Below are 27,759 nucleotides of genomic sequence, written 5' to 3'. Positions count from 1 at the left end.
TCACAAATGCCTATGGAGCTATTTTAAAAGACATATCTGGGCCCTAGTCTTGACCCAGTGAATCAGAAGCAGGGAAAGCATAGGCAGTCATTATTTTAAAAACTTCCCTGTGTTTTACATATCCCCTTGGCTAAGAACCACTACTCTAAAGCCAAGTTTTACCTTCAGATTAAGCTAGATGATCAGGACTCATTGTTTTGGGTACATATAATTTGACTGAATAGAGTTTTTTTAAAGCATATTTTGATTGTATCTAAAAAATCAACATGTAACAAAATTAACCTTTTTTGAGTGTACAATTCTATAAATTTTACACAAATATATTTTCAGGTAACACTACCCAAATCAGGATTCAAAACAGTTTATCACTCCAAAAAAAATGTCTTATACTATTCCTTTTGCAGCCACATGTTCCTCTCACTCCAAACCTATGCAAGCATCGATCTGTTCCCCATCATTAGTTTTCTCTTTTCAAGAGTGTCTTAGAAATGAAATCTTACATAGGAAACCAGTCTCAACTGGTTTCTTTCACTCGGCATAATGCTTTTGTGATTCATTTATGTCATTGGCATACATCAATAATTTCTTTTTAATGTTGAATAGTATCCCATCATATGGACCTAGTAGTGTGCTTTCCATTCACCATAGAAGAGATCTGTGCATTGTTCCAGGTTTTGGAGATCGTGAAGAGAGCTGCTATAAAACATGTCTTTAGGACAAGGTTTCTCAACTTCAGTACGATTGACATTTTGGGATGGGGAATTCATTTGTTTGGGGGCAATCCTGTGCACAGGATTTTTCAGCAGCATCTCTGACTTCTACCCGCTAGATGCCACCAGTAGCATCCCCACCCCACCCTCATTGTGACAAATACAAACTGTCTCCAAACATTGCCCCCCTAGTGGAGAACTATTGCCCTAGGGAATCAAAACCTCCATTATTACTTTAGTGTGGGGACTGCTAGTGACGGATATCAGTGTTTGTCTTAAAAATGCCTTTGTTCACCTACATTTCTGAAACAAATTTTCTCTGGACATAGAATTCTAATTCGACAGTTTTCAGTACATTAAAAAAAACATTATATTATACTCTAGAATTTGTTGTGTCTGAGAAGCCAGTTATGTCTTAAGTGTTCTTTTTGAGGTAATATAACATTCTTTCTGATCACTTTCAATATTCTTTTCTATAGTGGTATTGTGGGTGAAATGAACCCTTGACATAAAATTGACTTCTGATGGTGATCATACACACATACACCATACACACACCCAGAAAGTATGAAAAGTTTATTACACACATAATGAAGCTCATGGTTGGCTTCCCAAGCTGGTCTGAGAATGGTTTGAGAAAGCCGAGAAAGAAGACTGGCTTGAAATTTTTGTGGTGGTCAGGGAGTGGGCTTGGAGTAAGGGTTCCAGCCTATAGGCCAAGGTTCAAACTTTCATCTGCTGCCAAAGATGAGAGCATCTGGGTTTGTTTTTCTTTGAAAATTTTATTTTTTAGTAGTCTTTACACCCATTGTGGGGCTCGAATCCACAACCCTGAGGTCAAGAGTCATGTGCTCTGACTAAGCCAGCCAGGTGCCCCAATACCTGGGCTTTCTTACCAGTTCACCCAGATGGGAAAGAGGGAGAGGCAGGCTTAAAAGCTGCCAGGAAGCATACAAAATAGGAGTCATAGTCATACTCTATTAAAAGTGTTAAAGACTTTTTAAAAATGAATTGCACTGATATGGGTTTATATTTTTCCTGCTTGAAGTACGTAGTGCTTCTTGAATTTTGGGGCTGATACCTTTTTGTCTTGAAAAGTTCTCAGAAGTTATTTCTTTAAATAGTACTTCTGTTCTATTCTCTCTTCTCTGTTTGGGATTCCAAATTCACGTAAATTCAGCCTTTGCATAGTACCATAAATGTCTCACTGGCTCTTTTCTATATTTTGCATCCTTTCGTCTTTAGTGCTCCAGTCTGAATATTTCCTTCGGGCTTTCAGTTTACCAATTTTTTTCTGTCAATCTATTAAGCCCATATAATTATGTCTTAATTTCACTGCTTGTGTTGAGTTCTAGAACTCACATTTAGTCCATTTTTTATAAAGATTTATTTTATTTTATTATTTATTTCTATTTTTTTAAGATTTATTTTAGAGAGAGACAGGGAGAGAGTGTATAAGCAGGGAGGGGCCAGCAGGAGAGGGAGAGAGAGAATCTCAAGCAGGCTCCACACCTAGTGCAGAGCCTGATGTGGGACTCAATCTCAAGACCCTGTGATCATGACCTGAGCTGAAAACAAGAGGTGGACGCTTAACCAACTGAGCCACCCAGGTGCCTCTATTTAGTCTTTTTAAAAATAGTTTGCGCTTTCTACCAAAATCCTCAATCTTCCGCATAAATTCCTTGAAAATGTTAAACTTTAGAAGCAACTAATACCTCTTGCTCAAAAGCAGCTCCATGTGTAAGGCATATCTATTTGGGCTTCCTTCCTCCCAGATTTTGGCCCCATGATATCTTGATACTTTCAAATGCTTCAAATACATATATTTGTCCAACTTACCTATCTGTTCCCAGTGCTAGGATGGTTCAAGCCATTTATTGGGAATTACCAGAGGACTAGAAACTTGCTTTAAAGCCTGTGATGATTTTACAGGACAAGTATCCCAGTTTGTAAAAACTTAGTGTCATGAAAAAAAAAAAATACCACATGATGAGAAAACTCCTCAAGATTAAGAGAGACTTAAGAGACAACCTAATACAATGCATGGACCTTGAGAGATTCTCGATTTAAGTAAATCAGCTTATAAAAGAAATGTGGGGAAGAACAAGGGAAATTTGAATAAGAGATTGGGTAGTAAGTAGCTGGTAAAAAATTGTTGATAGCTTTGTTAAACGAAAATGCTGGCATTGCAGTTATGTACCAAAACGTTATTTTTAGAAATGCATATTGATGTATTTAGGGTTGGAATGTCAGGATGTCTGGGTAGAACATGGAGCAAACCCAGCAAGGTGTAATTGACTTAAATCTATGTGACAGGTTCATAGGTGTTTATTATATTGATCTTCCTACTTGCCTACATATTTGAAATAGCTCACAATGAATTTTTAAAAAATAAGAGATTACTTACTGTTAATAATCAGATTTCACATTTAGAAAGTAGAGTCTCTAGCTTTAATTTCTAAAATCATATAGTATCTAGTAATTAATGAGGAAAATCAACTTTTAAATCCATCTGATGCTTTAAGTTTTCCCGAATTGGTTTACACTTTTATATAATTTTTATAGTTCTTAATTGCTATATGAATTAAATTAAATAATTATAATAATTAAGTCAATGTAAATCTGATGCCAGGTTGGGAAATAAACATTATCTAAACATATAAAACCAAACATTTCTATGCACAGCATTTTAACGATTTTTTAAGCAACTGACAGACTAAGACTTTTCATAGAAAACTTTTCTGTTACAATAACCTTCATGCCCACAAGGAAAGTTCTGTAAAAATTTAAAAAGTAGTGTGCTACTATCTTGACAATTCTAAACAAATTACTTGTAAAGATTGATTGTGAGGAGGTTTGATAGGTTTTCTGGAATATAAACATTTTTTTTCACCTTGGGACTGATGTTTAACAGTGACTGAACCAGGTAAGACTTTTCTTAAGTAAAAATGAAAAGGCATCACTGTCATTTGTACATTTTTTTTAAGTAATCTCTTTACCCAATGTGGGGCTCAAACTCATGACCCCAAAATCAAGAGCTGCATGTTCTTCTGAGCCAGCCAGGTGCCGCCATTTATACATTTCTTAAAGTTAGATACCACTCTCGAGTCTACTGCTAACCTTACTTAAGCTATCTTACCTATCATAATATACCTGTGTTATACATGCCAGATGGAAGTGGAAGCAAGGGGAACTATTTGGGAAGATAGCCTGGCCTGGACAGGTAAGCTTTCCTCCTGTATTTTTAGTAAGTAATTTTAGGGTGAGGATAACATTTCCTGATGTTTTTTCAGTAATGAGGGAGGACTGTGTAGTGACAGTATGCCAAAGTATCCTCTGTCACAATTGTTGCAGGGCCTGTCGATCAAAAGCCTGTCAGTCTGTTGTCTCTTAACTTTAATGTAGTTTCTTCCAGCAAAAACATCACTTCACTGTATTCAACATACTTATACCCCATCATGCTTCCAACTCCCCATACTCCCAAGAAGGCTTACTGTATACAGGGATGCAACAACAACAACAAAAATGACCTTAGTAGAATGATCAGATCACTTTTCTAGTTAGTTCTTCAGCTCTTATTTGCTGCTTAAAATCTGATATCAAATTAGGGAAGATTACAATTCAGATAAATCCAGGGCCTAATTAATTCTTTTAATGTATTTTCCTTGTGAACAAGTTTTCTCTTGGCAAAATACTGTACTTTGTTTAAAACAGAGGTCACGAATTTCTTCTTGTGGGCCATATTTGGCCTGCAGCTATGGCTTGGCTCTCCCTAACTTATATACATGCATGTACATACAGACACACAAATGAGTCATCCATATAAAAACTCAGATTTCTACTTCTTTTTAAAAGTGCTAAGGATCTGGCAATTCTGGGCCCAGTCTTGAGAAACAGTAGTTACCAGCTAGAACAGAGTGGCTGCAGCTCCAATATTCATACCCATGTTTAGCCTTTGGAAATAAGTACTTGAGTCGCGACTCCTGGTTTCAATGCATTGTTTGTTCAATTCAATAAAATATCTCCCTCACTCCTGAGATGAAAACCAACCTTCTGATTTGTCTCTTTTTCCTTATTGATTTTTTATTCTTACAGGGTAAAAAAGTAAACCACATTTTAAAGTTCTGTCTAAAAAAGATACTCTTAAGATTTTTAAAGAACTACTATCAGATGAAAAATCTTTAAACCATGTGCCCTGGCAAAAGGAAATTTTGAGTATGGAAATGTTTTCAGTTTCAGTAGCCTCACAAAATCAATGCAGGCAGAAAAACGCTTAATTGAAACTGGAGCATGATAAAGAAATCTGTCTGTCTCTCTCCCTAAATAATTATTCAGAGTTTCATCTCTGATTCCACTGCCACTTAGGTCCCTGAGGGTAGAAGTCTGTGACAATAACTTTGGCTTCATTCTTGTTACCAAACCTGATGATTTTAAAACTAGTTGGCCTAATTTTCCCCTTTTGGATGCTTCTGATGGTATTCACTCCTTCTGCTGGAAGAGATTCTCTTCTGCTCATGGAAAGACTCTTTTCCCTCTACGGATTTATAACAGCCTATGGGTGGAACTATACTGCAATACGCCATATGGTAAATACTTTAAAACCTTGAGTTTAAACTTACAGTATGTGTGTACAAATTTCTAAGAAACAAATCCTTATCCAAACTCTATGACTGTACATGTGATCATTTATTTGATAATCATTTGATGTTTAACACGTGCCCACAGTGTCTGGGATCCTGGAAAAGATAGCCCCACTGCAATTCCTCCTTTGATGTAACCGATGGTATTTTAGATAGAAGCTTCAACGTCACAAAGGGCCTCCATTGATGATATTTTATCATGAAAGATCCAGGATTTAGCAAGAGTCTTTTCCATCTTAAGGAAAGTCACAGAAAGAATATAAGAGAGGAGAGTCTATAAACAACTGGGGATTTTTTGGTGGGTGATCAGTAGTTCTCAAACTAACATACCACTATGGGTTGAATGGGCTCCTGTAAAAGACATTGAAGCCCTAAGCCCCAGTACCTCAGAATGTGATATTATTTGGGAACAGAGTCTTTGAGGAAGTAATCAAGTTAAAATAAGGTCATTAGGATGAGTTCTGATCCAGTAGGACTAGTGGCCTTATAAAAAGGGGGAAATTTGGAAACAGAGATAGATATGCACAGAAGACACGGAAGGAGAAGGTCACGTGAGGACAAAGGACTGGTGTGATATACCTACAAGACAAAGAACATCTGAGGCTACAAGTTAAGAGACAGGCATGGAACTCCCCTAGTGCCTCCAGAGGGAGCATGTTCCTGTAAATACCTGCATTTCAGACTTTTGGCCTCCGGAACTATGAGACAATAAATTTCTATGGTTTTAAGCCACCCAGTTTATGGTACTTTGTTACAGAAGCCCTATGAAAACATAAGCACCCTTCCAGAAACGTACAGTTTCTTCCTACATAGGAGGGCCTTAGTGCCTACTAATTTTTCCTTTTTCTTTAATGTTTTGACATGAATTTGCATGCTCTTTCATGATGCCTTTAAAATCTTACCACTACTGACATTTTCTACATTCATATCCATTTAACACTTGGTCCATAATAATCTGAACAATGTCAATAACCCCCTAATGTTCAAGTCAACATATTCTATTTTCAGGTCCTAAAAAGGGCAGTAAAAACTGTTCAAAGCAAATTATATAAAGGAGGGGCAATTAATGGAAAATATAGTGAAGATGAATAGTTTGGGGATTAAGATAAATCATTTCACTTTCCATTAAAGTTAAGATTATCGGTAAATATAATTCCTTTTATTTTTAAAACCAGTGTAAATTGATCATTCTGTTCAACTCTATCAATGATCTTTTCTGGCTTCTTTTTAAGGGTTCTCAAATATGTGAGCTTTTTTTTTTGTTTGTTTATTTAAGCTTAGCGTCCACTAATCTCCTATCCAGTTAGGAAACTTAGGTTTTTAAATTGCCCTAAGAGCTCCAGCTGAGAATGTGAAGTAATTCCCCATTTGCTTCCTTTTACTCCCATGTAACCGTGACTCTGTTTTCTTGGTTTCTGGAATGGTATCTGGCACACAGGAAGTGCTTGGTTCATATTGCTTCAAAGTAAAAGCCAGATACGCAACCGTGTTTAGGAAACAAATACAAGCATTTAGTTTCCAGGCAGGCAATTGGTATGGTGCTTTTATGGTGTTTTTGTTTTTGTTTTTGTTTTTTTAAGTATTTACTCATACCACTAAAATTGACTCTGTGTTGATTCTCTACCAACCAACTACCTTATTAAAGTCTAAACTGCTTTGAGACCTCTGAGAAAGCAGGGTACCCTGTCAGTTTGTCTCATGTCCACCTCTTCCAAGTGCTTCGACTTAATCCTTTCTTCAGTCTGTAACCTGGCTCGTTTGGCTAAACGACTGGTATGGTGGGTAGGCTCTAAGATGGCCCCCATGATTTTTGCCTCCTGGTCTTCACACCCTCATCCTGAGTATGAGTAGAACCTGTGACTTGCTTCTAACCAAAAGAATGTGTCAAAGGTGACAAAATACTACTTCTATGATTGTTACCTAAGACTGTGACCTCTGTCTTGCTAGCAGTCTCCATGAACTCTCTTGCTGACTCTGCTGGAGGAAGCCATGATATATAAAGGTCTTTCACCAGAATACAAGTGCTGTTAGTTTCTACTGCTGCATAATCAATTTCTGTAAACATAGTAAATTAAAACTACATATATTTATTATCTCATAATTTTCACAGGTCAGAAGTATGGGCAGTGCTGAGCTGCATCCTCTGCTTGGGGCCTAACAAGGCTGCAGTCAAGGTGTTAGCCCGGGCTACAATCTGAGGATCAGGTTCCTCTTCCAGTCTCCCTGGTTATTTGCAGAATTCAGTGCCCTGCAGTTGTAGGACGGAGGCCTTCATATTCTAGAGGCTTCCCACCATTCCCTGGCATGTGGCCCTCTCTGTAATAAAGCGGTTTGCTTCTTCAAAGCCAACAGCAGAGCATCTCCACTACTTTGCATTGCTCTGAGTTCTTCCATTTCTGACCTCTAGAGCCTCTCTGAAAGGGCTCATGTGATTAGATCAGACCCATCTGGGATTATTTCCCTTTTGCTTCATGTTAACTTATTAGGAATTTTAATTACCTCTGCAGAAACTTTCACCTTTTCCATATAAGGTAACCTAAGCAATAGAATGGTATTCCATTGTACTCACTGCTCCCACCCACACTCGAGGGGAAAGGAGTAGTCAGGGCAAGCATACTGGTTGACAGGAACCGTGGAGACCATCTTTGAATTCTGCCTACTACAACTGGCATGTGGTACTTAGAACTACGTGAGCTTTATTTCCACTTGATTCCTATAGCTTACATTTCCGTCAAGTACTGTTGCAATACTGTACTAATACTATAGTGGTAATAGCAAAATTAGAATCCCCCTCAATATAATATTTACACAGAAGACTATTTTGCAAGATTTCAAGATCACATCTACTCTAGACTAATACCCTTTTGTGTGAAACACAAGAATGGAGTTTCTTTTCCTCAAATGGTCACTGTGATTGAAGAGGATGTTTTAGTCAGGAGCTAGAATGATGAAAATGAAGGTGGTCTGCTCCACCTGTGAGCACAGGAAAGCAATGTTTCTATTGGAGTAGACTCAACAGCTTTACCCTACTTATTCCCTGTGGCAGAGCATTGTGTGATGGAGCCAACATTGGTTATCACGGTCAATGCTAGAGGCAGCTGGAGTGAGCAAGCCTGGCCATGTTTGGTTGTGCTATGGTGGTGAGCTGTGGCAGGTGAAACACTCCAGATCATACCACAGAATCTGCCATGTTTCTGTGCCACACTGTCTCCCTAAAGAAAAGAGTGGGAGGCAAAGAAATTTCAACAGTTTCTCCATGAAGACATTCTGTTTACACAGTGGCCCTGATATTTTCTTTCCTCAGAGGTAAATGAAGTTTGCATCTCTCAAAATTTTAAAAATAAACAGATGTTTTTTGGCCCCCATTCTGTCAACTGATAAAGAATTCCAAGTATCTCAAATTTCATTCATACTCACACACTTAAACAGTGGAACCGACCAGATATAGTTTATTAAAATATGTTCATTAAAAACAATTTTGACTCAGTTTTTAAAAATTGCAATTACATTAAAAACTGTTACAGTGTCATGAGATTACAAATATTGCCTTATGAAATTATAAAGAAGTTGTTTGGTAAAAACTATGAATGTCTTAATTTAAACTTCACATATAAAAATATATTTTTTATTCCAACACTGAACAGTTAAGGCCACAACACTTGAAGGAGAGTTTGAGATACACTTATTTTGAAATTGCTCGTCAAAAATATTAGCATAAATAAATACCAAGACTGGTCATAATATTCAAATCAAATAAAACATATTATTATATCTTTAAAAGTTTGTTATCAGGAACTTTCTTTCAGAAGTCAAAATGTTTTTCAAGTATAAAATACAATGTGCTTGGTGACCACGGAAACATAAATATATATTTATAGTATTGTACAAGATTTTGATCTTCTCTCCATATCTGGGGGTGAAGTATCCTGATGGTTTTGCCCCATGTGGTTCTGGTTGGCATCTTTCTTATTGCCTTTAAAAGCTATTTGATCTCCTATTGGTTTTATCTCTGGGAGTGGCTCATTATTACTCTGCATACTTTTCTGACTCATCAATGACATCCTTTTAAAGAGGAAAATCTAGAAAAAAACCCACACACACAAAGAATTCATTTTAGTAAGTGAATAGTCACTTAATAGTACTTAGGGGGTATAATTCTCAACTAGTCTTAACATTATTTCATCACATCTTTACGGGGCACCATGTGTACAAAGGTATGTTTCTCCATCTCCATCAGCCTCCTCTTTTACCACTGACAACCATGATTCCTCCCTGAAACAAGCCCTTTCAGGGTTTAATTTTCAACACTATCAGTGCCTTGGTAATATATTTTTTTCTTTAAAGAGCAAATTCAGCATTGTACTTTGTTGTGTTGTTAAGAGAAAAAAAGATGAAAACTAGGATATTCTGGAAGTGAACATACCTCCCATTCCTGTAGATCAGAACTGGCAAAATGTTAGTGCTGCCCAGTGATGACTTTGAGAGCCCCAAGAGTCTGAATAGGCAGGTGGATATATGGCTCTGCTGCTCAGGAGGCCAGGGCTATGAGTAGACAGGAAACATCCAGAAAGAAGAAGGTATATGCCATAACCCAGGGACTGCAGGCAAGTGGAAAGGAGAGCAGAAGAAAAGAGACTGAGGAAGAGCCAAGGGGGAGATGTAGGCAGAGGAAGAGGAGCTGGCACTGGGGAGAGAACTCTGTAGAAACAAGACCAGGAAAGAGAGGCACCTCAGCATTCAAGGGGGAACTGTATCAAGAAGGGAGTGCCCAACAGGGCACATATAGGAGAAATCCAGGAGGATGATGATGGAAAAGTCCCATTGGATTTTAGCCCTTTGAGGATGTAGCCAGAGAGAAAATTGGATTCCTGAAGAGTGACAATCCATATGTCAGTTTTGACAAGATGCCAAAAACAAAAAATGGGTGAGGACTTGGCTCCTTTGGAAATCAAGATGATGCGAATAGAGCTGGCCTTTAGTCTTAAAGAATGCAGGGACTGAAGTGAAAAGTTGCAAACCGAGAAGTCAGAGTCTGGAAAAAGGGTCTGAGGACTAAAATGGGGAAACTTCTGTTTTGTTTCTGCTATCATAGAGAAATCCATATCTCAAAAAATTTGGCTACTACAAAATACCAAGAAATGCTGAATAAGTACAGAAAACATAATTTTATAATGTGTAAGTTTCACAGAAAACAAAATGAAGGGAGATCCCTATGGGCCAAAAAATGAAGAGAGAGCAATGAGATGGAATTTACTGATCTCACAACTTAGACTCATTTTGTGATGAATATCTGATCTCACAAAATGTGGAAAACTGGAACTGAGATCTGGGACCCTCTTAGAACTACGCCTTTAATGTAAGTCCACCTATAACACTGGGAGCTAACAAAATAACATGGCTCTCCTGGTCTAGGCTTGAGTGAAGGAGAACCGTATTTTCCTAATGAGAGGTTGGGGTTCCCATTTACTTATTAGTGTACGTGGGACACCCCTAATTGGGAAATTAACTGAAAGTGGTCCTGCAATGCTAACACCCAGGGGAGCTAACAGAAACTAAAACAAATTCTCTATGGATAGATTTACCTTAATGGAAGCCAAAAAGGGGTTCCGCAAAAAATCCCAGTTGAACATGAACTCAATCTGAATTTCAGAACACATAAGGAAACAAGATAGTACTAGAAAGTCAACCAGAGCAACAAACAGATTTAGGTTCTTAAGTCTGACATTGGAATAACTAAATATACAATATAAAATAAATATGCTCAAATTGTTTAAAGGGTCATGATAAAAAACAAGATACTAGTTTAAGGGAGAAGAAATGTGTGGGAAATATCAGAAAGGGAGACAGAACATAGAGACTCCTAACTCTGGGAAACGAACTAGGGGTGGTGGAAGGGGAGGAGGGTGGGGGGTGGGGGTGAATGGGTGATGGGCACTGAGGGGGGCACTTGACGGGATGAGCACTGGGTGTTATTCTGTATGTTGGCAAATTGAACACCAATAAAAAATAAATTTATTATTAAAAAATTAAATAATGATTGATTTGAAAAAGAATCAAAATAGAATTTCACATTTCAAAATGTGAAAAATATAATCACTGAAATAAAGACACAATAGGTAGGTTGAAGATTAGTCTCAGCTGTAAAGAAACTATGGCATCAAAGAGCTCTGAAATACGAAAGCTCTGAAATTCCTTGAAATATTACTTAGATGTGGACAATGGAAAGGTAACATTAAAAGAGATGGATAACAGAATGAAAAGTTTTGTTTTTTAAAAAAAGATTTTATTTATTTATTTGAGAGAGAGAAAGGGAGAGCATGACCTAGGGGAGAGGCAGGTGGAGAGGGAGGGGCACACTCCCCATTGAGTAGGGAGCCTGATGCAGGACTAGAATCCCAGGGTCCTGGGCTCATGATCCAAGCCGAATGCAGAAGATGTTTAACCGACTGAGCCACCCAGGTGCCTCAGAATGAAAAGTTCTGTATCAGAATTCCAAAGAGGAGGAAATATTCAGATATATAATGGATGATAATTTTCTTAAACTGATAAATGACTTGAATTCTGAGATTCAAGAGTCATAATGAATTAGAAGAAAGTTAAAGCAAAATAAATTCCCACCTAGGCATTTCAGAGTGAACTTAAGTACATCAAAGATAAGCAATGTAAAAACCCAGCCAGGGAGAAAGGACATTAGATACAAAGTTAAAAGTAATTATACCAAAGCAAATTTCTTAACAGGAACAATGGGAGAAGATATCAAGAGAAAATAATTGTCAACCGGCCGTATGAATTCATTTGTAAGTGAACAGAAACTGAAAAAGTTATTAACTACAAAATGAAATCTATGACAGGAACTTCCAAAGGATTTCTTCAGGGAGAAGAAAATGGATCCCAGGAAGGACACGGGAGATGTAAAATGGAATGGTGAGTAGGAAAATGGTATAAAATAATGGTAACATTTGACTGGTGAGGCTAAAAAGTTAAAATACTGGATGCAATAACATGTAAAATGGGAAAAGAGGGGTGAGAGGAGAGAAAACTCTTCTAAGATCTTAGTATTATTTAGGGAAAAGACAAACATTAACTAGGTTTCAATTTTAGGTATGTATATTAAAAATTTTAAAGATAAAATCCAGCTTGTAGGCCATTTACAAGAGACTCATTTAAAACACAAAGTAAAAGAATGAAAAAAGATGTATCAGATGAGTGCTAACCAAAGGAAAGCTAGTACAGCTCTATTAGCAACAGATAATCAATCGTTAGCATTTTTTTAGAGATAAGAATACAAATAGTAATATGATAGATTTAAATGTAACTGCATTAATGATCAGATTCAATGTAAGCATATCAAAGAAATAGAAGAGTTAAATGCTCTAATTAAATAGCAGGGATTTTCAGATTAGATTAAAAAAGCAAAATCCATCTGTATGTTGCCTAAATCAAATGCACTTCAAATATAAAATCACAAATGAGTTAAAAGTAAAAGGATGGAAAAAGATATAACAGGATAGCTCTAATCAAAAGAAAACAAGGGTGGCTATATAATATCTGACCAAGTGGACCAGAGCAAATATTATCAGGGGTAAAGAAGTCATTTCATGATAAAGGAATCAATTAATTAAGAGAATATAACAATCCTACATGTTACATAACCTAATATCAGCTTTAAAACACATGAAACAAAAACTAATAGAAGTACAAGGAGAAATAAAAACTAATAGAAGTACAAAGAGAAATAGATAAATCCACAACTGTGTTTAGGGATTTTATTTTATTTTATTTTTTTTTGTGTGTTTAGGGATTTTAATACCCCTCTCTCAATAATAGATATTATAAGTAGACAGGAAATCAGGAAGGATAGAAAATACATAAGCAATACTATCAACCAATTCAATGCAACTGACATTGATAGGACACTCCACCTAACAACAGCATGCTTCTCAACCTTCTCAAGTGCACATGAGACACTAACCAAGAAAGACCTGATTTGGGACCATAAACAGGTTTTGATAAATTTAAAAGGACTCAAGTCATACTAAGTATGTTCTCCAATCACAATATAATTAAATTAGAAATTATATCAGAAACCTCTATGGAAAATGCCCAAATACGTTGAAATTAAATAGCCCATAAGTCAAAGAAGAAATCAGAAAATATTTTGAACTGAATGAAAATGAAAACACAACCTATGAAGTACTTCAGGGGAAATTTCTGGCACAAAAAGACCATATTAAGAAATAGGAAAAGTTTCAAATCAGTGACCTCAACTTCCATGTTAAGAAAGTAGAGAAAGAAGCGTAAATTAACCCAAAAGAAAGTAGAAGACAGGAAATTATAAAGGTTAGAGTACACATAAAATATAAAACAATACAGAAACACTTGATGAAACCAAAAACTAGCTCTCTGAAAAGATCAATAAAGTTGATAAACTTCTAACCAGTTGATTAGGGAATAAAAAACAGAAGATATAAAATATATCTGACAAAATCTGTGTAAGACCTGTACACTAAAAACTACAAAACATTACTAAGAGAAATTTAAGACATCCATAAATGGAGAAGTATCTTCATGAGTTGGGAGACTTAATATTAAGATGTTAATTCTTCATAAATTCATCTGTAGGCTCCAAGGAATCTCAATCAAAATTTCAGCAGGCATTTTTTCAGGAATTGACAAACTGATTCTAAAAGTTCATATAAAAAAAAAATAAAAAAAAAAAATAAAAGTTCATATAGAAATGCAAAGGGCCTAGAATAGCCAAGACAAGTTTGAAAAATAACAAAGTTGAAGGACTAACACTTCCTGATTTCAAGACTTATTATGAAGCTATAGTAATCAGCACAGTGTGGGACTGGCGCAAGATAAGCAGATTAAAGAAACAGAATACATATTACAGAAATATGCCCACACATGGAAAAGTTAACTGATTTCTGTGAAGACAATTCAGTAGAAAAAGTCTTTCTTCAACATATGGTGCTAGAATGATCAGATGTACATATGAAAAAAAAAAAGAATGAACTTCAGTTCATACCCTCACCATATAAAAAATTAACTTGGAATACTACTCAGCAACAGAAAGGAATGAAACTATTGACATGCAGGTGGATGGATTTCAAAACAATTATGCTGAACAAAGGAAGCAAAACAAAAGAGTGTAGGATTTCATTTATATACAAATCTAGAACTTGCATCACACAAATAATGTATGATGATCAAAGGAAGATCAGGGGTTTGCTGAGGATGGCAGGGGGCATAGACAGGGGTCACAAAGAGGCACAAAGGACCCTCTGCCAATAATGACACTGTTCACTCTCTTCTGATTATGGCTTCATAGGTGTATGCATATGTCAGAAGTAATCAAATTATATACTTTAAATATGTGTTGTTTAGTACATGTCAATTACGCCTCAATAAAACTCTTTTTCAAAAAGCAGAGGAGTCATTATTGGGTAGCCTGAGAGAGACTGTCTCAGGTTTTAAGCTTGGGAAAAACAGACAATGACGGGAGATCATATGTATAATCTAACTCCAATTTTCCTCCTCACAATAGAGAATAAAGCTAACTGTGTAGTAGAGGTGAGTGTGCTTGTTTGTAGCTTGCAACCGTCAACAGAGCATGCCATCAGAGAAAAGGTAATAACTAAGAAAGGCAAGAATTCACAAGCATACTTTTTTGGTGGAGAAATTCTCATCTCAGCAACTTTTATTTATGGTAGTGAGAGTGCAAAGAAATCTATTGACTGTAAACTGGCATGGGGAACTATCCAGGGAGTCTGTCATGCTGCAGCTAGTTTCTGAGGGGAGGCACTGGATCTTTACCCTCTGTATCTGCAGCCTCTGGCCTTGTGCCTGACACATTAAGAGATAACCAATTAGTATATGCTAAGTAAATACATGAATAAACTAATTCTATAATGTAGAGAAATTATTTTTAATAGCTGAAAGTTTACTGCTTCTTTCCATTAGCTACCTTAGGTGGAAGCTAAGCCAATAACTCATTTGTCTTAGTGGCTAGCTGTGGATGCAAATAATCAGCAGTGGCTACAGTCTAGAAAAGTAGTATTTGATCATTTCTAGATATAACAATCACCTACCAAAAGATTTCTGCTGCCAGTTAAAGCCATAGGTTCTAACCTGTCTATCCGAAACATTTAAAATCACGGAAACAAAATTCAGTGGTGAATTGTTTTGTAGATGCCAAGAGTACAATTTTTTCTTTTCCTTATCTTTGCGGTGTCTGTCTAAATACCCAGGGGGTAGGGGGATGGGAATGCAAAATCTCAAACATATGTTTCCTTTGATATGAGTTAATGCATTATTTACTTTCCCAGCTTTAACAGCAGTTTAATTTGTTTGGCTTGGATGGTATAAATAGGTTGGACACACTGTAGATTAAAAAAGGTCATGTGGTAATGACTGAAAAAAAATCTCACCTAAATCATCTATTTCCTTTTTAAAATATGCAGAATAATGGTATATTCTTTAAGTAGGAAATATATTTATTACTGCTTGGATTTTAAAATATGATTTTCAATACTTTTTGTTTATTTTCTTTAACTGAGGACATGTGCATTTATTTACTGAAGTATATTTTTCCACTAGGTATAAATGAGAATTTAAGCAGAATCTAAGTTCAAGATTGAATTCTTCAGTCTGGCACCCACAGTCTGCTGTAGCCTGGCATCCTGGCCTGACCTCACCTTTGTCTCGCCTACTGGTGCCAGCACTTAGGAGCAGGCCACTCTGCCTCTCGCATGGCGTTTCTCCCCCAGCTCAGCCCTCTCTTCTAGTCCTGTGTATCCAAATCCTCTTGTCTTTGGGAAATGCCATGCTGAACACTAGACAGCCTGAAAAAGTCCTAAAACTCCATCAGGGTGTTCTAGTACGTTTTCATTCGGTCTGAGGTGTGTTTTGCATATTTTCCTCTGCTGCTTCATTTTTCCTCTTAGGTTCTTTGGTCTCCTGACTCCTCTACTTTTCATCTCTGTCTCTCATATTTGATTTTCTTTTTCAAAGTCTTTTCCTGAGCTCTTATAATTGGAAAAAAGTCTTCACAGGATTGCTATGAAGTATAGGAGAGTATCTGTTAAATGTTCTTCTCTACTAGACAGAGAATCTGTTCCTAACACTTGATGACACACATAATTCTAAGAAGAAGAGTAATTCTGAAGGATCCTTTGAACCAGATCACAGCTATCTCTTGGGTATGATAATCTAAACATAAGGCAATTTTTATAAGGATAAGAATACTCACAAAGTAATTTTTAGTAAAAGATAACAATGGGGGGACCTATGCCAAAATTTTCACTTGAAATTTCTTAAGTAATTCTGAAAGGAATTTCAGAGTGGCAAAAGACAGGCTGTTTACTACTCTAAGGTCTGCTCCTGGTTTTACCTTCATCCTGTCCTCTTTCTTACCTCATGTTTTATAGTTCATTGTCGACCAAAAATATGTACTGAGCATTTACCATGTACTGTATGTACCAGGGACTGTGCTACATGCTAAGGATTCCCTGGAAAGTAAAACAGAAAATAGTTTCTGTACCATAGAGCTGAAGGCCAGTGGTTGGAGAGAGTCATAAAGCAAATAAATATACCTTTCACTATGCAATTGTCAATTATGATAAATACAAAGAAGGATTAGTAAAGGGTGTTATGTGACAGAACAGTAAGGGGACATAATTGATCTAAGTGCAGCTGGTCACAAGAGGCCTCTATGTGTAAATGACTACTTTAAGCTGAAACCTGAAGGCTGAACAAGAATTAACAAGGCCTTTCATTGATCTTTTCTTCCACATTTCCTTCTAACACATCTACCTGGAAATGTGCTCTCATGATTACAGAAAGTTCTCCTGCAAGTGGAAAGAGTAACTTCCAAGAAGAAACTTATCTACTAGACTGTTAATAACTCCGAAACAGGTATCCAGCAGGAGAGGCTGAAGTAGCATGTGGTCATGTTTCCTAAGTACAAACACCTTTAGTTTTGCGTTCATCCTATTTCTTGGTTTTGCCTTACTTTCTTCTAGACTCTTGTCATGATGATACTCTTAGAAGTTAAGCAAGAAAGTTCTTTTGTGTATTTTTTCCTGTAAGTTGAATCAGCATGAATGGAATTATTGAAAGGAACATGCTATTAAATTCTGGCAGGGCAACCTGACTCCATCTAAAGTCCAGTAAAGGGGATCCCTGGGTGGCGCAGCGGTTTAGCGCCTGCCTTTGGCCCAGGGCACGATCCTGGAGACCCGGGATCGAATCCCACGTCAGGCTCCCGGTGCATGGAGCCTGCTTCTCCCTCTGCCTATGTCTCTGCCTCTCTCTCTCTCTCTGTGTGACTATCATAAATAAATGAAAAAAAAAAATTTTTAAAAATAAAGTCCAGTAAATAGCTATGTTAAAACGTGAAACATCTCTTGAAATTCTTTACATGTTTTGCAGCCATAAAAGCTCATATTAAGGAGATAAGTTAAAAAAAAATAAAAAAAAGGAGATAAGTTATGTGGATCACTGTATAAAAAGTAAAAAGGAGCATTCAATATTTGGTCTTAACACTAAAATGAAATATAAATTTCACTTACCTTCTTTGATTTTTTCACATCTTTATTTGGTGTTGATTCACTATCATTCAGGACTTCTGAAGAACTGCTCTTTGCATGATAATGCATGTTTCCTACAATAGGATACATTCAGAAATATTTTTTCTAATTAATGTGAAAAAGAAAAGTCCCGATGCCCTCAGTGCAACTCTATCAACCTAGAATTATGGGGTAATACTAAAGAGAGCATACCACTAGAGAAGTGGATAAGATCTACACTGCATATTTCTTGGAACGTTGAGGCAAAAAAGCCCAGAATGACCTGACCAGTGTTGTAGATGTTTGCATGACCAGCGCCCAAATACAAAGGTAACAGTGAGTATTAGGAAAGACTTCCATAAAATGTTATCTTTTTAAATTAACCTAGTAATAATTAAATTATTTGTACTCAAATGGACATGTTACTTTTTGGTGTTCCAAATTGATCCACATGTTATATAAATGAATAGAAATCTTTGACGTATACTCATGAAGCATATGCATTCTTTTAATTTTATATTATCAACTACTTAAAATCTTAATTTCTTTTTAACACTTTAGACTACATGCTAAGAATACTTAAAGACAATAAATATTTTAGTATTTTGTTTAAAATATTCTAAGACTTACTACTCTCTGCAGAAGTTAGAAGGAAAAAAGTATTAAGGGAACTACTTACTCCTTCTGCCTAAGTTCAGAGGAGATATCCACTACTCTGAATGGTTATTTTTAATGAGGATACAGCAAAAAAGCACACTTTGATGTGATGGTGTGGAAACATAATATAGGGATTGTACAGCAAAAACCAGATGACCTGGCTATAGAAAATATAGGTCTCAAGGGTAATCACAGTCCTCTCTATTCTGTGGCACCTGTTCTCTACACCAACAGTTAGTCTTGGGAAAGGAGCTATCTTAAATGTCCACAATAAGATCAAAGACTCAGGTCTGAACTCTGTGGGAAATAATGGAATGGCCAGCTGTGGCTCCAGGCCAGCCTGGTCTTTAACAACAGAGTCTGGCAGTGCCCAACAGAGATATAAACTGAGATGTGGGACAAAAGCCCAACTTAATACTACTGGTTGAAAAGAAAAAAATGCAGTGCCATGAGTAATGTGAATATTTTATTTTATTTTATTTTATTTTATTATTTTATTTTATTTATTTATTTATTTTAAATTTTTTTTTTTTGTAATGTGAATATTTTATATGAAGACACTGTGGTGGTGATTAGTGAGAACAAGTATGCCTGTGGCGTGTATTTCATATCTTGTCATGAGGCTCATGCGACAGTAAAAAGAAGAAAATACATATGTGTTAGCTCTAATGCCTCAACTCCAGCACATGTGTGCATATGTATGCATGCATATATGTGTGCATGTTAAGGTTATCTGGATTTTTGAAGTTAAATGTGTTCATACCTTTTGGATTTTCATTGTATTCACAAATAGCTCGTTTTTCTTGTTTGGTTGTCTCGTCCTATAAATGATAAAGACACAATATAATAAAAAACATAATTGTGATGGGCTAGAAAACGTCATTTAGGTTTTAGGCAAGGGTTCTGGAGTCAGCCTCTAGCTAACAACATAAACATGTGACTACTGCTTAATTTTTCTGGGCCTTTTCCTCAGATGCCAAGTGATCGCTAATGTCCCTTCTAGCTTAAAATTTTGTGATTCCAAAAAGCTGTATGATTCAAGAATTCTACTCAAAGAAGATTCAGGAATGTTAGTTGGTATATGAATTAGTTCAGCATTTTACACTGTCAAAACAGAGTTTCAGGAATTTTGTGTTAAAGAATTTCAGGGACCACCCAAACTGGAACTCTTAAATATTCCTTATAAATCTTTCCCTCCCTCTGAAAGAAAACAGTAACTGCTAGAACATTTTTTTTCTCAGAGAGAGGAAGGAGTCTTGAGAAAGGAATTAAGGAAGAAAACGACCTTTTACAGCACAACCTCATTTTGTAAATTAAAAATACATGCACATGAAGCAATACACATTTTACAAGTGCACATTCAAATAAAAGGACAAGCAAGTGTCAATGGTGTGGTGTCTATGTTATGGAAAAGGAGAACTATAAGGGAATCAATTTAAATAAAGAGGAGACTTGCACAGACCAATGATGCGAGTGATTCATCAATAAGAAGGTATGATTAACTCAGTGCTCTCTGCAAAAGGTACAAAAACTGAAAATGAAAACGAATCAATATAGTGTCATTCAGTTTGGGGTACTAAATTCCACACCTATGAAATTCACTCAGAGCAGTGTTAGCAAATGAATGATTTCAAACCTACCAACTGTCTCCTAATAGTGTCACTCTCCGACAAAACTGCCAAATTGGAAGAGATGTTTTTGGCATTCCTAGCTCCATGTTAAGGATGACTACCTCTTTCTCAGTGATATCTCCTCCTTTTCCTCCTGTAATTCCTCTCTTCTACACCACATCTGCAGAGATCCAATCACAACCTCTAACACTGCTGTGAATAGCTTTCACTTGTCCATATATGTATAAACACACACGTGTATATGCATGCATACACACCCCATTTCTGCCACAAGTATAGGGCTCCTGACTTTGTAATTTCATCGTTTCTCGGTTAATTTCTCAACAGTATATTACACTGGCCCATATCAGTTGATTTCCACTCAAGCAGGGGACAGAATGCTACCAAGAAGTGTGGAAGGGTGTTAGAAACAAAGTGACTCTGATTCATAAATTTGCCAAAGCTTTTCCTACAGCACATGAACCGAGCTATTCAGAGAAGTATTTCTGCTCCCAACGAAAGTTGGATTCTGCCCCCTGCAGAGACCATGGAATCCATATGCTTACTCTTAGGCAGGATCTCAGGATTTAAGCACATATCATCATACCTTTCCAGTGGTGTCAATACCTTTTTAAGGGAGTTGTCACTGGCCACATCTGCTGGAACATTCTTCTTGCTTTCCAGATCTTCATCAAGTTCCTCAGCCATATCCTCTGGTTCTTCATCTTCTGAAAACTCATGATCCTGTGTCAAAATTGATAAGCAGAGAAGAGGTAAGATTTTCTTTAAAAAAAAAACACAGAGATTTGATATTGCAGTCATGAATTTATAGCATCTCAAAGAACACACAGAATATGAATTCAAATACCAAAGGCAAAGAAATAAAATACTGCATAACCTATCATGCGTATCAAGTTACTGTATTACCAAGGCTTTTATGCACATTGATCTATTTTAACATTTTCAGCGACTAGGATTCCCAAAATTCTATTAGCATCTACAACAATGTTAAAATGGGGAAAAAATAAATATGCTTTCTGAGCTGTCTCAAAAGAATGCTTTTCAACTTTAGAGAAGTTAAAAAGCTTTCTACTATAGCATTATAACATAAGCATATCTATATATTATGTTCATTTTCCAAAACACAGGGATTTAAAATCACTTCAGAAGTATAATTCACTGATAGTCACAAGAGTTAAGTATAATTACTTACATTCCAGGAAGAAGATAAAGGGACAGAGGCAGTTTAAGTGGTTTGCTCCTGGTTATTTAAAGCAGAGGGAAAACCAGAGGCAGAACTTAGTTCATCTGGCTCCTGTCCAATTAATCTAAATTATAAGACAGCCTGTCTATAGATTTGATAGACACAGTAAATCACGTAATACTAAGTATAGGTGGAAAATATTAGCTATATTCTTTATTCTATACTGAGTTTTTTTTTTTTTTTTTTTGCAGTTTCGTATTTTGGGTGGAATACTGCTTATTTTTTGTCATTAAGAGATCAGGCTTCTTATTGGACTTTTTTCCTATGCTTTTCATGTATACACTTCACTAAATGTATAAGGGTCCCTAAAATAGGTGAGGCAGTAAGTAATCAGTGTCATTTACTCCCTTGAAGAATGTTTTTACAAAGTTCACCTCGGCCATATTTGCCTCATATGACACACATCCTTAATATTTTTTCAACATAGTAACTAGCTTCTTGTGATCATCTTCCTAGTTGCTGTTTAGCTAAGTGTGAGCTGGGCATCCAAAGGAACCTTTAATGGATAAGTTTGAAAATAATACCTCTCCTAATTAACTCATCTTTCTTCTGGCAAAAATACAAAATGTGAGAGTTCAGGCTAGGGAGAGAGTATGTTTATATTTCACACCTTAGTAACAGATTTAAGTGGCATCCTCAGGCCAATAGCACTAAGGATGTGGCCTAATAGCATTTTCCCAAAGGACAAGCGATCCAGAAGTGAAGCCTTGACTTAGGTTAAGCAAAGGGTCATGAGGTAGTGCATGCAAGAGGGGAAAGCAAGAGAGGAAAACACAGTACCAGGGTGGACAGCTATATTAAAGGATGTGCTGGACGTTTAGGTTGGGTAGGGTTAACTACAAGGTAGCTACAATTTACCAGTAATTTTAAAGCTTTCTTTTTTTCCTGCATAATTTCCCTTCTAAGTGATTTATATTGTATATTATGCCTAGCCAGAAGCACATTATGAGAAGGTAAAGTGATCAGAGACTACTCTGGAGGGGAATGAGAAGCAAGATTACTAGATTTAAGATTTATGGCTGATGGATGTATTCATGAATGTACATAAATGAAGGCCACTTGGAAAGAACAGTGTTCCCAAGACAGAGAATTTCAGACTGTGTCCATCTGTCTGCCAGAGGGAGGGGCACTGAGCTGTGTTCCAGCAAAGTCCTCTTCTATTGGAGAATTCTGCTAGTTTAGCAGCTGGGTCAACTCCAGTCGTGCTAGTGAACTAAGATATTAATGTAACTACAGGACAATATCACGCTATTATAAAAAGGAACATGACATTTTATCTTATTTTAGAAACAAGCAAAACACACATCTCTTTTATAATGAACTATAAATTTACTCATAACTATGAAAATCTAACAATGAAGAACTGCTAGAACAATGTCATTTTCTAACTTTGAGAAAGCTCTTAGAAACCATTTTCACTAGAAATCACATGAGTTGTAGAACTTTACACTTAAGCACATTTAAAATTAATCTATTCACATCTGGACAACTACTTTAAATCACATATGAGTACTTACCTTCAAACCGAAACAATTTAGGAGAGATTGGCAGAGTACTGTCATTTTACGAAGAGAAAGGGCAAAGTTTAAATATATTCTTGTCACCAGAACCACATAAGGTGTAAAGCAGAATGTTCAACGGAATGTTCAACGGAATGCTGAACGGAATGTTCAATGGAAACACATCCTGTGTTGGGACCACAGTAAAGAAGTGAATGGGCCTGGCTCGCACAAAAGGGCGGTTGGTCGGACATAGCGCAGGGAGCTGCACTCCTGGGTCAGGCGCAGGGTCACACGTTTTGCATTTCTTATGGGAAATATCAAGAAACTGAATGTCCCTTGTGAGGTTTCAGTTTGCTTAACAATACAGCTACATCGAATCCTTGAAAAACTAGAGGCTGCTATCAGATATTGGCATAGTGGTCATCCTGGGGGAATGGAAGTGTCTGGATGGGGGTTTGGAGGGGAGCCTCTGGGAAGCCGACAGTGTGCCCTACCTTGATCTGGGTGTTGACTATATGGGCATGGTCACTTTGTGGAAAATACACATGCTCTTTTCTATATGTATTTCAATAAGGGGTTTTAAACAAGTTTTTAAAAGAGACTATAAAGTGTAAAATTTATGCTACAATTCTCAATTTATGAGGTGCCTCAATGTCATATAGGGTGGACAATGTTTTCCAAATAGATTAATAGAGCATAAAACTATATCTACATAATACCAGGTGGGGCATAAAACTATATCTACATAATACCAGGTGGGGAAGTGTATATTTTAAAAATCTCAATTTTAAGGTTTTTTTAGGACAAGAAGGGTTAACACATAAGTTCATATTTATACTATACCAGAACTCACTGAGGCATGAGGAGAGAGTGGGAAGGGCATTCAATACAAAGACCTAAGTACTGTTTTCCAAGTTCTGTACTATCAATCACAGCCTGAGCAAGGTACCTAATAATATACTTACAGTTTCTCTGTAAAATGGGAAAATAACACTAGTAATACCTACCTCAGAGGGTCTGCATCAAAATTAAAAAGATTATTTACAGAGAAAATAATACAAGCAAACAGTGAGTATCTGTATACAAATACAAGTGATTTTAAGATTCTCTAGTACACATCAAGGACCATCAAAAACCAAGAGGCTTGGACACCTTTTGGCCATAATGTTCCAGATCTTATCACTAGAAAATAATTCACCTTAAAGGGTTCATTTATTTGTTCTACTCTCTTGTACACCTCCCTTTATGCTCTGCCAGGAGCCCAGCAGCTAGAACAAGCAAGGGAAGAAGACAGGACCTGTCATGAACAGCCTAGGGTGATAGGAAAGTGGAGGGGTGCCTTGGCTGGACTGTGGGCTAGTGTGGCCTCAGAATTTCCAACAAGTCAAGTCCAGAAAACACTGTTACAGTATGAAGTTTCCCGGTATTTCAATGTTGGCAATGGATTAAAAATGTTAAAAAAAAATCACTGGTAAACCAAACAAAATGAGTCTGCAAGCCAGACTGCACCTAAGGGCTCTCAGTTTGACCTCCAAATTATTGGCTTCTAATGTCACTACTTTGTAATCTCTAAACTCTTCCTCCTTTCTATATACTGATCCCTTAGTTCATTTCTAATCTGGTATTTTCACCACCAAATCCATTTCAGTTTGACTCTGATAAGCAGGCCTACAAAAGTGATTATAACGCTGAGGATACAGACTTTCCTGCTGGTAGGCAGTTTTACTCTTTTTATTTTTAAATCTATTTTGATTAAAATATTAGGGCACAGGCAAATCTGTTGTCCCATGACAGCACTGCCACCAAAATTTCTGGCGAACCGTGTGAGTACGAGCCTTTCAACATGCTTATTAAAACACTGAGGGCCAGTATTGGGCACATGTATATATTGTATGCAGAGTTTCACCCTACCCCATATTTAAGGGTTATCATTATTATAACTCACTTCATTCCCACAGATCTATTTCTATGAGCCAATTTTTTTTTCTGACGGGGGGGGGGTGGCATTAGCTATGTTGTATTTAAACAGAAGTCAAAAAATAAATAAGAATAAACAGAAGTCAGGTTTGCTGGACTACACTCACACACATCTGTCAATGATTGGGGATTCATGAGGGCAGTTCCGCACAGGGCTTGATGTGGTCAGAGGGGATAATGAGAGGGACACGGGCCAACCATTTGCTGAGTATCCCTAACATGTTTCATGTGTTAAAACTAACTAACCTCTCCAAAGGCCCCTTCCTTTATAAAAAGCAATAAATCAGATTTAGAATGGTTAAAAGAGGAAAAGCTTTCCCAGGTGTCCACTGAGCTAATCCATGAAGGGCTAGGGTTTGAATCCAGATCCATTGGGTGCCAGGGCCCGGACTCTTTCCCCGGGCTCTGCTCAAGACCAGAACAGCTGCCTCCAGAGTTGTTGCCCCCACAGGCTGAAATTTAGAGCACTGTAGGCTCTTCCTTTTTGTTGATAAGCTCACTTCAACAACATCCTTTGCTCATGTACCCTTATATATAGTAATAGCAAGTCTAAGATGCTTCTTCCCAGGGTACCAAAGTCCCTGATTCAAAGGTGGGCTTCCTGGAGCTCCCTCTTTGCTAGCAATGTGGGCTCTGGCCATCCTTTCTGCTGGGCCTCTCCCAGACGCCTCTGCAGCCCTCCACTACTTTCCCTCCTTGGCTTGGGCGGCACTTCTCTTCCCTGAAAAGTGTTCCTACGCCACCCCCTTCTCAGACTTCCCTTTCTCAATCTTCCTGTTACCTATTGATGCTTCCTTGGACTCTCTTCACTTCTTCTCTTTTCATGCTGAATGCTGCCTGGCATTCAACTCCATGGTTTTAACTACCCATAAAAAGCTGGCAATACCCAGCAATATCCCCTGAGCTCCAAGTCCAGACATCCATCTCTCTGCGGAATATCTCCCGGATCAACAAGCACCAAACAGGATCCTAAATCCACCCCTACTCCTCTGTTCTCAGCCTTGGCACATGGCACTTTTTGCACCTGGTTCTTCATTCAAGAAAAGCTTGGCCTTTTTGCTCCTTCCAAGTTACAGCTCTTTACCAAGCCCTCCAATTCTATCCCTGAAGCTGTCCTGATAACACGTCTTCAACTCTCTGTCCACACTGTCCTAGTCCTCTCTTCTGTCTCTGCCTGGTCTCCTAGAGCTGCCTCCCAACTGGCATCCCTGGCTCTGGTCCTGTCCCTCTCTGACCCCCACCCCTCCATATTGCTGTCAGAGGGTTATAAAAGCCCAATTGTGAGCATCTTACTTTTGCTGTTTAGCATCTTTTACAAACAATGAGACCCTTTGCCTCTCTACCCAGAACCAAAAGATGCTCTAAGTTGCTCTACGCTGAAATACCCTCTTGGCTCCCATCAACCTGGAAAGCCTTGCCCCTGCTGCTTGCGTGCTAAGCTTTACTTCTCATGACTCAGTTTATATTCCACCACCACTGCTCCCCAGAAGCCCTTTCCTAGCCTTTCTCTGTGGCCACTGAAGTGCCATTCTTGAAACTTTCTACTGTACTGGTAAAGTTTCTGGTTAGCCTATAGGAACAGCCAAGAGTTCCTTGAGATCAGGGAACTGTATCTTACTCTTGGCATACTCAAGGCATAAAACCACTGTCTTCTTCTTAATTAAGGGGCTTAATGTAGAAAAGCCATAGATTTGTTTTCAGATATTTTTATCTTTGGGTAGTTCTGGCTAAGAACACAGAGGAATCCAGTAACAAAAGGGCATTGTTAAGCCATAGTTAAAGGCAGAGCCACAGGAATTCCTTTTACCTGGTGTGATTTCAAGAAATCTTTACCTACCTAATGTCCCTGACAGGTAAAAGGGCCGCAGGAGGTTGACAGCAAGAAGCCCTCATTTCTTGAGATCTACCTGATTTGGGAAAGCTGCTGTTTCCTAGTGGGCGCTTGGTACATGCTTCTTTGTTGAATGAATAGCACATACCAAATATTAAGTTACAGGTCAGGTAAAACGGAAAGATTGAAGGAAGAAGGAATTACAGCACTTTCCTCTATGGTAGCATTTTATCTTAAATACATATGTGTATAGCAAGTTTACCTCTACAATGAAATAACAGAAAACGTTTCGTTGCACTCACCTCAGGAGCTGCTGTTCGGCAGCAGCAGCAGTTTCTGTGGTACTCCTTTGTAGCTTACCTTAAAATATTTTTCTGCCAGAGTCCTCACTTGAGACTGTAACTCAACGGATTCTACACACACACCTCACACTGGCCTCAGTAATAACCTAATAAGCTACAATAAAAGCTTGATCAACCAGCAGATGAGGACAATAAAGAAGGAACCAGTTATTCCGATCTGTTTAACCAAGTACTAATTCACATCTCAAAATGACTAGGCCTATGCTCTTATGACCAGAATACCATGCCTGCATGAGCGATTGCTTCTAAAAGAGCACAGAACACTTTTGTTGGCCAGGGAAATGTGAAAAAAATGGCAGGAAAAAAAAATGGCAGGAAATGCTGTTTAAAAGTGGCTCTCTAGACCAGTTCAAATAGTGAGATGGGTGCATGCTCAGAACACCATTTTCAAGTTGCCGGCCAGGAAGGCCTTCAGGGCAAAAAGAACGCCCACACCTTAACATGAATAACTTGAGTGTAAGAGTTTCTTTTCTCCCTGAAGGCTTTTCCTTGAGGAACTCCACTTCTATCATTCATCTCAGTTAATCTTTTTTTTTTTTCAGTTAATCATTTTAAATCAACTTTTTAAATAACCATGTGGGGCACTAGCATTAGTGGGACAGAACACACACTTTATCAAAATATCAATTCTACT

At 37.5% G+C, this 27,759-nt stretch overlaps 1 protein-coding gene across 10 annotated transcripts in view; it reads right to left on the bottom strand.

The window, feature by feature from the left end:
- The window catches only part of RPGR (retinitis pigmentosa GTPase regulator), a 74,646-nt gene that overhangs the window by 14,354 nt on the left and 32,533 nt on the right, over positions 1-27,759 (bottom strand). For 2 of the 10 annotated variants that reach the window (XM_072815138.1, XM_072815148.1), the window contains 4 exons: positions 20,817-20,933; positions 19,343-19,400; positions 17,926-18,017; positions 8,772-9,429 (listed from right to left, as the gene is read on the bottom strand). In XM_072815138.1, coding sequence (XP_072671239.1) covers positions 9,223-9,429; positions 17,926-18,017; positions 19,343-19,400; positions 20,817-20,933 — 474 coding nt within the window. In that variant the 3' untranslated portion in view covers positions 8,772-9,222. Of the gene's footprint in view, positions 1-5,428; positions 5,586-7,270; positions 7,328-8,771; positions 9,430-13,102; positions 14,034-15,028; positions 15,200-16,804; positions 16,864-17,382; positions 17,437-17,925; positions 18,018-19,342; positions 19,401-20,816; positions 20,934-27,759 lie in introns of those variants that run through there. The other 8 variants (XM_072815143.1, XM_072815144.1, XM_072815142.1 and 5 more) reach the window with 8 other exon arrangements.

Source organism: Canis lupus, chromosome X (genome assembly GCF_048164855.1).
Source record: "Canis lupus baileyi chromosome X, mCanLup2.hap1, whole genome shotgun sequence".
Classification (NCBI taxonomy): domain Eukaryota; kingdom Metazoa; phylum Chordata; class Mammalia; order Carnivora; family Canidae; genus Canis; species Canis lupus.
Note: the sequence above shows the minus strand (reverse complement) of the source record. Positions and strands in the feature narration are given on the sequence as shown.